Here is a 12386-nt window from a genome sequence, read left to right as displayed (position 1 = left end):
GAGTCGTCTCGACCTCAGCTCGTCCCAAATAGCGATCGGCCCCAACAGCTCCTCGACCTCTGAAGAAAAGACTTCAATCCCACTGTTGAACGGCAGTTGCACAGAGCTGAACTCTAGTCCTGTAATGAGACTGAAGTCCGTAGGGGTGACCATCATCTCGCCCCAAGGGAAATGGAAAGTGTTGGTGGTGTCCCAGAAGAACTCCACCAAAGCGCGCACATGATGACCCCCACTGGAGGCAACCATAGCCTCAGAGGTCTCGAACAGAGTAGCTAGTCCACAAGACTCCCATAGGAGTCTCGTCTCAAGATCCCTGGCGATGTACATCTTGTACAAATCGCCCAAACCATCACATCCGGAACCGTGATACCGCGTCCTCCCGACCGTGATGCCCCGTCTCACCCTCTCAGAAATGTGGTGGAAGGGAGCGAAGAACAGGGTCCGCTCATCCCACTCCGGAAGTCGACCAAGCGAAGTGGAAGGTGTGACGTCATCCTCTACGAGCTCATGCACCCGTCTGGTGTTTCGGGACCGTGAACCCGAACCTCGCTGTCTAGTCATACTACATTGTGCAAAATCATCATAAATTAAGGTTCTATAGTATCTAAGGTTCGCCTAGCCGCATGATACTATGTTCGCAAAAAAAAAGAGTATGTAGTACTAAAATAGAGCACAAATTCAAATTGAGCATAACGGCATTTTTCAAGCAATCAAACAATTTCTTGCAACACTTAGTAATTATTGTGACAAATTGGACAAGATTTGCTACAAAAACATCAAGAACGAGCCACATTATTCTTCACGACCTTAGGAGGTCCAACAATGGCAAATTGCTCATTTCTTCACCAAATTGAGTAAAACAAGTCTCAAATTACTCTCAAGGCAATATATAAACATAATCAAGCAATTTCATGGCATAAAACTTGACAAACAAAGCAAATTGAGCATTATAAATTTCGAATTTTCATGAAATTCGTGAATAAGCATGCCAAAAATTCATAAAAACCGATGTGAGTTTGAAGAAAACTTACATAGATCGGGAAAATAGATGAAAAGAGATTTGATTTGCAACAAATTTGAGCAAATTCGGTTGAGAAACGAGCAAGGACCGAGCAATTGAATTTTTTGGATTTTTTCGAGCAAATTCGCGACGAGCAGCCAGCAAAATGAAGAGCAAAGGGGTATTTAAGGAAATCCCCGTGCTGGCGCCAAGCCCTATGCATTGGCGTCAAAAATTTGGCTTGGCTCTTGGCGCCAATCTCAGCGCCTGGCGCTAAGGCTAAATGAGTGGCGCTGATAGCTTTTCAGTGGCGCTAGAGCACCCGGCCACCTGGTGAGGTTGTTTTACCTTTCTGCAACATATCTTTGGGTTCCTTGGTACGCCAGTTAGCCCCTCTAAGAAATTTGACATGATTTAGTAATCGGCTTGATTACTTAAAGTGATCGACCTGATGAAAGATCGTCTCACTTAGCTTAAAGCGCCTAAGCATTGGCTCACTAACAAAAAGCACCGACGTGTGCTCGATGGTGCAAGATACGTGTTTCTTAACTATTTTATCTGTTTAACTAACGATAGTTTGCAGGTATCGGCGTTACAAGATTGATTTAGGATCGCAGAACGTTCTGAATCATTCTCCATCCCTATCGCTACTTTGACTTTTGTTTTCGAAACTCTTGTTTCTCCAAACTCAGTCAAAGTGGGGGCTTCTGTAGACACCCATTTGTGTCTCTCCAAAACCAAACCCAGTGATGAGTACTTTTCATGTCGAATCATAATCGAATGAAGTGAAAGTGTGGAAAGTCTAGCGTTGTGGATAGTTTTAATTTCTTTTCTCTTCTCTCTGTTTTTGAAAAATTATTTTAAGAAAACAGCCAATCCAGTTTGTTTAGTCCATGATATGGGTCCAATAGTAGTGTAGTTGGATGGGGCTTGACAAGAGCTTTCCAACGATATATTATAAGCCCATTTCTGATGAATATTGAGGAAGTTATGGCCAATTTACCAAACTGGACCCAGTTTGAGCCTTATGTGCGGCCCAATGATCTAGGGGAGGGCCTAATATGATTTATCATTCCTAATGCAATTAGGAATGGTTTTAGTCTTCTAGAATATTCTAGAAGGTTCTTTTCATTCCTAATTCAATTAGCATTGATAAATTGACTTTTGACTTTTCAGAGTTTTAATTAAAATCAAATAGCATTTTTGAGGAAATTATATGATTTTATCCTCCAGTACGGCAAATTTATCTGATTTTCAAAAACGCGTTAAAATCAGGCTTGGCGCCTAACCCCAGGCCTGGCGCCTGGCGCTAGTGTTGGTGCGTGGCGCCAGTTAGCCAAGGGTGGCGCCAGCTCTGTTTTCTGTGCATCAGACTCTGTTTTGTTTATTTTATCTTTTTGGCTGATTTTCTCTATAAATATCGTATTAAAAACTCCGTTTTCATTCATCAATCTTTACCAACATTCACCAATTCTCACCGATAATCATCTACAATCAGTTTTAATTAGCATTCTCTTCTTTCATTCATCTCTTTCTTTCTTTCTTTAAACTTTGTGTTTCATACAAAATTCCGCATTCGCAAGATCATGAAACACCTAGCCATATTTGAAGTTGCCTTCGCCCTAGACTTGAAAGGTTTAATTTCTGAGGGTTTGGTCCCAAATCTCTCTTTCAATTATTAGATTTAATTATTTTGTTTATTATTTTCCTTGAAGTTACTAACGTGTGTATTTTGTTATTAAAAAGAGGTACGAGGCATCAAAGTAAGTGCTTTAATGGTTTTAATTGATGTTATGATGTAGAAATCATGTTTATATTGTTATTATGATATTCCTAGTATCATGTCTAGGGTAACTTTAATATTAAATATGATTGTTACGATGCTTCCTATGTTCTTCCTAATATTTATGATTGTTAGTATCATGTTAGGGCTAAAGATTTGATTTTTATTGCTTAGTGACATGCTAGGGTTTGTTATTAATTTTGTTAGTATCATTCTTAGGATCTTGCTATGTTTATTATGCTTTAATATTAACATGAACATGATTATGATTATAATTGTTATAACTTATGATGATTATGAATATTATTATTATTATTATTCTGATGGTGATTATTTTTATTGTTATTATAGTTATTGTTCATGATTATAATTATTATTTATTATGATTATTATGTTGCTTGATATTTATTTTTATTGCTTGATCACACCTTTTATGCATGTTAAAGGGAATTTTGGTACTTGTAATCACGCTTAATAAGATAATTAATAATCTTGTTTAGGGTTAATTTTGATTATAATTTCAAGTGATCGCCAATAATAGTTTGTTTGTGCATTAATATTCAACCAACATAGATTAAACAGGTTTAGGGTCAATCCTGTTGATTGCATGTTAGTCAGAAAGCGCACATGAATACGATCAGAATAAAGTAGAGGCCTATTATTAGGGCAGGTTCAATCTCTTTTAGGTTGGATTTATACCTTCATCCCCGAACCCTTATTTGGTTCTAAACCTTATGGACTTGACGATCTCTTGGATCGTTAAGGGGTGTAAACTTCACCCTGTGAACAGTTTACAAGTTCCTAAAAACTTGTTGGCGACTCTTTTGCTCTATCTTCTTCCCTTTTAGACGCCATCGTACTTTAGTGTATGATCACAGTGGGGTTCAAGCTAAGGGTTTAATGCTTGAAATTTATTCCCTACAATCCGACCATGCTTGAACTCAACTTTAACCTGAATATGATATTTGGTTTGTTAAGTTAAAATGACCCATTATTACCCGATCCAAACATCACAACCCGTCGTGGTCAACCCAAACTCCATCTGGGTACCCGATTTGGTACCTCTATATATATTAACACGGATATACTGATATTATTCGGTAACTTTTATCTAAAGGATGTTGTACAAATGACTATATGTTTAGCTAGTTTGAAAATCAAATCAAATTAGACTAAATCAAAATGGAACAAAAAATATAAACTGGATCAAATTAGAAGAGTTGAATTGAAGTTGACAAGTACAACTAATAAGTTTTTTCCACAAGATCTATTAAAACAAAAAAGTATTAAAATTTACTACAATAACGCCATGTTTATTTCACCTTATTTTAATTGAATTGAAATTATTTTTACTACACTTAAATTATTTTTTGTTGATTCTCTATTTTTTTTTTATTTGAAATAAGTTACTTACTTTTACAGAAATGAACTTGTTTAAACTAACCTGAAGTGAACAGGGCCTAAGTCTAGAAAAAAAAATGATTGTGCTAACAAAGCTGCTAAAAAATCAAAGAATTAGAGCAAAAACATGGCAAGCAAAATTGATTGCAACACCATTGGTTTGATGCCATAGTTTATTTGATAATTATAACATAAAGATAAGAAGAGATAGAGTAATTTGTAATAAAATTAATTGTGTTAACTTCTTGTACTATACATAAGACATATTTGTACGATCATCATATAAATTGTTAGTTTAGATGAACTACTACAAGAGGGGGGTGAATAGTAGTAGGTTCCAATCGCGGAACTTAAGCGGAAATAAACAATTAAAACGTAAAGGAACTTAAAGCACACAACAAGATTTACGAGGAAACCATCCAGTGCCTAACTGGAAGTAAAACCTCGGCCCTATTGGGACTTATAAACAAATTCCACTATAATGGGCAACTCTCCTAGTACAACCTATTACACAGACCTTTGCTTTGCAAGTTCCACCACGGACACTTGACTATATAATAGGACACCTCCTACCAGACCTAAGACACTTCCTAAGACCCTTTTCTCCCTTTACCCAGGACACTTCCTAGGTGACCCAAGACACCTCTCAGGTTCCTTTCACTCACTGTGCACTCACAGCTACCACTCGAATTTTAGAGAATTCAAACTCATACACTCAAGCGTGAATTTATGAGAATTCACAATCTCACCCCAAAACCAATTACAACACAAAGACACACTCTAACACATAAATGGAAATCTACACATGAAACCCGAAATCAAAATGATAAAGCTTAAACCTTTGGCAAACTTACTCTTAATCACTAAGTGGTTTTCACGCTTAAAACTCTCACATTACTTCGCTGAATTTCTTCTATATTTATAGAGGTTCCTCAGTTCACAAAGTAAGGTTTTCGTAAATAATATAAGTTAAACTGAAATCTAATCTTATCTCTTTAAAACCGAAACCAAACAGATTTAATTTCGTTTTATTTAAAAACTAAATCTTATCAAATTCGTTTTAATTAAAAGATAGAATTTTATGAAAAAGATAAAACCAAGTTAAATAATATTTTAAGGATAAAATAAAATAAATACTTTTTCATAAAACTTATAATTATGTTTTACGAATTGATTAGTTTGCCGATCCTTATCTGATTTCTATTAAGTTAGTTCCATGCATAACAACCATTAACATGGTTACATCAACCTACAAAATAAACTTATCTTTTATACAACTATAAGTTATGAAGTCCATCTTTTTCAGTTGATATCTCGTTCTTTGCACTGATCCTTGGTTGTTGAATCTTGCCCCGGCATCACACCGGAACCAGGTCATTACAACCCGTTTTGAAGTTCCTGTTAAGAAACTTCGGGAAGTTCCATTGCTGGAATTCTTCTTCTGTTTTTACTTATCCTCATGGATCTTCTAAAGTTCCTTTGTCTGAGTTCCTACTTCAGCCACTGCTTACTGAACCTGCAAACATCACAACACTAGAAAATCCTTATTAAAAAGGAAGTATGCTCAATTCTTAACATCATCATCAAAACCTCATAAGGGTCAACAATTCCCCCCTTTTTGATGATGACAAACTGAGCAAATTCCTGAGGATAACAAGTAAAGTAACATAAGGTTAATTTTTTCATTTTTCTTTTTTTTCTTTTTTTCATAATGACTAAATAAAGAAAAAGAAAAGAATGAAATAACAGAATGAAAAGACTGAAAACAAACAGAAAGCAATTAAAAGTTCAGAGAAGAGAACAACCTTTGTTACTTACTCAATTGGAACTAGAACAACTTTAGCTTCCAAGTTTGCTCCTGCTTTTCCCCCTTTTGGCATTATAAAAAAACTTGACTTTTCAAAGTTTTATTCATCTACTCACAGCCCCACATGCAATTCATCGAATGTGGGAAGCTGGAAGCAGCGCTGGCTAGCTCTCTTAAGCTAGTACTTTTACACAAATTAACCTGTAATTTCTTAACAAGCAATGCATCCATATATAAACTAAGTTCCAGATTTAACATAGCAAAAACCAACCATCCAGAGCGATTCAAAATATTACAAACCCAGTTTAAAACACTTTAAAACTAAGTTCAAAATACTAGAAAATAAATTGTCTTAAAAACCATAACAAAGTTCCTTAAACAAAAGCAGGGAATGCAAAATAGGCATAGGGATAGGTTGGGCAGAGAGCATAGGCTGATCATTCATCAAGGGTCTTGAGAATCTGCTCAAGAGTTGATTTGTTGTCATCTTCCATCTTCAGCAGCTTTGCTTCCATGGTGGAGAGCTTCTTCTGGAACTCCTTCTCCTGATGTTGAAGAGCTTTGTCCAGGGACCTCACCTTTCCTGTCATCTCCATCATCTGTCCTTCAACCTGCATAACCCTGTTAGCCAACTCAGAAACCAATTCATTTGTGCCCTCATCCTTGTCACTGAGTTCCAGCGGTTCACTTAAGCTAGTCTTGGCCTGAGTTCCTGTAGTGAGTCTTCTGCTCTTCCGGACAGATTCTGTTGGTTGAGGACTTCCTTTCTTTGCCTTAGCCTTCTTAGCATCATATTTTTCACACCTTCCCTTCACAACTTCAAGAATCAGTCCCCTCAAGGTATCCCCATTGATTACATTCTCTCCTTTCTCCTTCATCCTACCATAGAAATCCGCTAACTTCACTCCTAATTCCTCAAACACCGTAGCCAAGATGGCTCCATATCCAACTTTTATCTCTTTCTCAATACAGTGTTCTAGGTGTTGCATCATTAAAGAAGGAAAGTTTATTTTGATTTTCTTAGACATGCAAAAAATCAAAGCCATGTCTAGGTAGCAGGGTTCGTTTTTCTTTTGAGTTCTTGGGATCAAGGATTTTTTTGACAAGATTAAATAAGAGTTTATGCAGGGGAGAGAGATCATTGTGGTTCATCACGCTTACTCCTCTTTTTCCTCCCAAAAAGGTTACTATTTAAGTTTTTTTGTGACCTTCCACCTTCACATTCACATCACCTTTCATATAGGTTTCAAATCCCTCACATGGAACTTGTAGTAGAGTTCCTAATCTAGCAGCATCAAATTCTATTTCAATTTCATTAATTTTACTAAAGCATATTCCATTTTCAAAGTCACATTCTTTTATGAACTCATCCATGGCCATAGGGTACAAGTAATTCTTAGCCTTAGTCGAAAATAAAGCATCCCATCCTTGAAAAGCAATTAATTCCAGAAATTCAGAAAATTCCACCTTCTTACACCAATCATAATCAATTCTATATCCTACCACATACCTCTCAGCTTGTTTTGCCAACATCTTTTGGTCTTCTTCCCCTTCGGAATTGTCTTTGTTGACAGTGTCTTCCCCCTTAGATAGTGCATCCGCCTCCTCCATCTTCTCCTCAAGACTTTTCTCAGCCTTCTGTTTCTTCCAAGCGTTAATTCGATCCATGACATTTGGAAGGCTAGCAGTAGACGAGGTTTCGGTTTCTTCTCGGGGTTTTGGTTTGGTGCTTTTTGCTTCAGAGGTGATAGGATTAGGGAATTCTATGATGATCATCTCTAGAGATGGTATAAAGGTTGGATCTTGCTCTTTCGTTGGTGAGTTTTCACCTTGGTTAGGGTTTGGAATTTCGCCTTCCATGAGTGCTTTCTTGGTTAAGCTGTAGAATTTTTGTGGTTGAGAGAGTTTGAGAGTTTAATTGATTTGACTGTAAGTAATTTAGGTGGTTGAAGTATTTATAAGGGGGTAATTTGGTGAAGCGGTGTATGGGAGATGAAAAGATATGCTTCTAGGAACATTGCATTTATCCGATTAAAACCAACTGGATGGATTTTTTATGTTCAAAGTTTATCTTTCTCATAAATTCTAAGAAAAAAAAACTTATCATTTTTCAAAGATAAATTTTTGAAAATCGTAAAAATAATTTTAAAAATTATGAGGAACTTGTCACCTATAAGTCTACATACACTTGGAAAATTTGTACAGTCTAATAAGTGTTCCTTACACTAACCTTCAAGGGTTTACCAACGGTGACATTCCTTTTTATGTTTATCACACCAAGTTTGTGATAGATGTTTTATTCTTCTACTTAGTCTTGTAATTAACAAAGCCATATCTAGGAACTTCAGTTGCAATCAATTCAGCTTGATCATCCCAAGTTCCATTCTCATGTTCTCAAAGCGTTCTCTGCTCAAAGGCTTTGTTAGAATGTCAGCAATTTGATTATCAGTAGGACAAAATTCTAAATTAATATAGCCTTTTTCCACATTATCTTTTAGAAAATGGTGTCTAATGTGGATATGCTTAACCTTAGAATGTTGAACTGGATCTTTTGATATACAGATAGCACTAGTATTATCACAATAAATTAGAACACATTCAAATTTTAAACCAATATCATATATTTGTTTTTTTATCCACAACATCTGTGAACAACAAGCAGCAGCAGCTACATATTCAGCTTCTGCTGTGGACAAAGCAACAGTGTTCTGCTTCTTGGAACCCCAAGAAACTAAACATGGTCCAAGAAATTGAGTCATACCTGATTTGCTCTTTCTATTCACTCAATCACCTGCATAGTCAGCATTTGTGTATCCAACTAAATCGATTAATTCATTTCTTGGATAGTAGAGACATAAATCATCAGTTCCTTTGAGGTACCTAAGTGTTCTCTTGACTGCCTTAAGATGAGATTCCTTTGGATTGGCTTGGAACCTCGCACATAAGCCTACACTGAACGATATGTCAGGTCTACTAGCAGTTAAATATAATAAGGAACTTATCATACCTCTATACATCTTCTGATCTATACAAGTTCTAGCTGTGTCTTCATCTAGTCTGATGTTAATTCCCATAGGTGTTCTTATAGTTTTGGAACTTTCCATCTTATATTTCTTTATGAGTTCCTTCACATACTTTTGCTAGTGAATCATTATTCCTTTCTCAGTTTGCTTAATTTGCAATCCAAGGAAGAAGTTTAGCTCACCCATCATGCTCATTTCGAACTCACTACTCATAAGGTCAGCAAAATACTTCACCAAAGATTCGTTAGTTGCACCAAAAATAATATCATCTACATATATTTGTACAACTAAAATGTCAGTTCCTTTAGATTTCAAAAACAATGTTTTGTCTATTTTTCCTCTTTTAAAATCATTATCTAATAGGAACTTGGACAACCTCTCATACCATGCCCTAGGTGCTTGTTTCAGCCCATAGAGAGCTTTATCAAGTTTATAGACATGTTTTGAGAATTCTGGATCTTCAAATCCAGGGGGTTGTTCCACATAGACGTCCTCTTTTAATAAGACATTTAAGAAAGCACATTTGACGTCCATTTGGAACAACTTAATATCCATAAAAGCTGCAAAAGCAATAAGAATGCGTATAGCTTCTAACCTGGCAACTGGAGCAAATGTCTCATCAAAGTCTATGCCTTCTTGTTGATTGTACCCCTTGACAACCAACCTGGCCTTATTTCTCACAATAATTCCATGTTCATCAAGCTTGTTTCTATACACCCACTTTAGTCCAATGACTTTCTAGTGTTCTGGTCTAGGAACTAGGTGCCAGACTTTGTTTCTTTCAAACTCACTTAATTCAGCTTGCATTGCTATTATCCAGTCTACATCTTGTAAGGCTTCATCACAGTTCTTTAGTTCCATGGTAGATAGGAATGAGTAAAATGCACAGAAGTTCCTCAGTTGGGACCGAGTCTAAGTTCCTTTGGTTATGTCACTCATAATCATGTCCACTGGGTGAGACTTTTGATGTTTCCAACGTTTAGGGGTAAAGTCTTTGATTGGATACAATATTTCTGGTTCAGTACCATTGTCTTCTATCTCTTGATTCAGTGGTTCTGGATTCTTAGGTTCTGGATTCTCAAGCTCTGGGTGTTCCTCTTGAGGAACTTCTGTTTTCGTTGTTGTTTGATTTTCAGCTACAAGATTCTTGTCTTGCTGCTTCATGGATACAATTGATTCCTCATCAGGGTCATGTCTTCTTACCAACTCTATTTCGAAATCATCATCATCATCCTGTACATCAATCACATAGTCAGTTTCATCAAAAATTATATGTACAGACTCTTCAACACACACTGTTCTTTTATTGTAAACTCTATAAGCTTTACTATTTGAGGCATATCCTAAAAATACAGCCTCATCACTCCTTTCATCAAATTTTCCCAAGTTTCTCTTTCCATTATTGTGTACAAAGCACTTGCAACCAAAAGATCTAAAGTAAGAGATATTTGGTTTTCTTCCTTTCATTAGCTCATAAGGTGTTCTGTTGGTTATTGCTCGAATAGAGACTCTATTCAATATGTAACAAGCTGGTTTACTGCTTCTGCCTAGAAGTTCCTAGGTAGTCCACTGGAAATCAGCATTGTTCTTGCCATGTCTTCCAAGCTTCTATTTTTCCGTCCAACAACTCCATTTTGTTGTGGAGTCCTGGGGGCTGAGAAGTTGTGGTCTATTCCATGTTCATCACAGAACTCATCAAATTTTGAGTTTTCGAACTCAGTTCCATGGTCTGACCTTAGGTGGACTAGCTGATGACCTGTTCTTCTCTGTTCTTTCTTCACAAAAGCAACAAACTGATCAAATGTATTATCCTTGCTTACAAGAAAGAAAACCCAGGTATATCCGGAAAAATCATCTACAATAACCATCACATACCTTTTTCCACTTCTGCTTTATATCCTTATGGGACCACACAAATCCATATGGATAAGTTCCAATGGTTTTGTGGTGCTTACCATATTCTTAGATTTGAAAGATATTCGCGTCTACTTACCTTTAACACATGCACTGCAGACTTTATCTTTTAGGAAATTGATGGATGGAAGTCCTTCCACAATTTCTTTTGACCTAAGTTTATCAAGCAAAGAAAAACTAGCATGGCCAAATCGTTTGTGCCATAATAGGGGATCATTCTCAATGACACTAAGACATGTCAAACTACTACTTGGAACTTCATTGAGATCCACAATATATGTGTTCCCTTTTTTGGTTCTTTCAAGAATAATATTATTAGTGTCATTGTTAATGATTCAACAAAGATTAGAAGTAAAGCTAACTGAGTTACCTTTATCACAAAATTAAGAAATACTTAACAAGTTGTGTTTAAGACCCTCGACTAAAAAGACATTTTCTATAGCATGGGAACTTGACCTTCCTACTTTACCAATAGCAATAATTTCACCTTTCTTATTATCACCAAAGGTCACAGTTCCTCCATAGTAGGCATCCAGTGAGAGAAATTTAGATTTATCTCCAGTCATGTGCTTAGAACAACCACTGTCGAGGTACCAAATGTTGTTCCCCCTCATTGGAACCTGCATGAAAACTAAGCGTTAGTTTTTGGAACCCAGGTTTCCTTGGGTTCCACTATTTTGGAAGAAGAGTCAGATTTCTTCATCGAGACCTGTTCAGCATGCTCAGTATTCTTAAGAGTATCTTTAGTTCTCTTAGGACATGCAGCTCGAAGATGTCCTGTACTACCACAATAGTAATATAATTTTTGGCTGGGTAGATCCACATACTTCTTATTTCTCCTAGACTTTCTCTTATATCCTAGTCCTTCTTTATTCTTGTTTTGAGCGTTAGCTATCCAAGATGGGATTCCATTATTAATCACTTTTTTGCCTTTCCTGGCTCTAGCAAGTTCCTCCTCCAAGGTTTAATTTTTTATTTTAACTTCTTCCAAATCTGATTTCAATTTCTCAAAATTTGGAAGTTGACTAGCAATAGGAACTTCAGAGTCAGGAAAATTTATTCCAAGTTTCAGTTGAGCTAGCTCTACATTTAACAAAATATTATCATGTTTTAATTTTTCAACTTGTTCTTTTAGAAGGACATTTTTAGCATATAAGTCAAAGAATCTAGTTTGTATATCAGTTTTCATATTATCTACCCATTCACTATGTTCTTTGTGGATTTTTAAAGCTTGATCAGTTTGGAACTTCGACCTGTTTAGTTCTTTACAGTCATCCTGAAGTTCCAGAATGATGTCCATAAGGTTTTCTTTGTTTAAATGTTTGAGTTGTTGATAGTCATACCATACCTCAGATTCAAATTCCTTCAGTCGTGCTTCATCATCAGTTTTAGTCATTAAGCATAGGTTGGCTATTTCTTCCAAGGATTCTCCTTCTCCTTCGTCTTCTGAGTCAGAGT

General features: G+C 36.3%; 1 protein-coding gene across 1 annotated transcript; it reads right to left on the bottom strand.

Annotated features, from left to right (window-relative positions):
- Window positions 1-4707: 4707 nt before the first annotated feature.
- LOC145634917 (uncharacterized) lies at window positions 4708-11033 on the bottom strand. Its single transcript, XM_081686249.1, has 2 exons — window positions 5990-11033; window positions 4708-5700 (listed from the first exon to the last, which is right to left on the bottom strand). Exon 1 carries the CDS (start codon window positions 7131-7133, stop codon window positions 6429-6431), a length of 705 nt encoding a protein of 234 aa, XP_081542375.1. The 5' UTR covers window positions 7134-11033; the 3' UTR covers window positions 4708-5700; window positions 5990-6428.
- Between the last annotated feature and the right edge of the window lie 1353 nt (window positions 11034-12386).

The sequence above is a fragment of the Chenopodium album genome, chromosome 6 (assembly GCF_948465745.1).
Source record: "Chenopodium album chromosome 6, dcCheAlbu1.1, whole genome shotgun sequence".
Lineage (NCBI taxonomy): Eukaryota > Viridiplantae > Streptophyta > Magnoliopsida > Caryophyllales > Amaranthaceae > Chenopodium > Chenopodium album.
The sequence above is the reverse complement of the archived record's forward strand: the minus strand, read 5'-3'. Positions and strand labels throughout refer to the sequence as shown.

Bases quoted from the DNA above. Each gene is read 5' to 3' on its own strand.
- LOC145634917 (XM_081686249.1), bottom strand. From the start codon at position 7,133: ATGATCTCTCTCCCCTGCATAAACTCTTATTTAATCTTGTCAAAAAAA.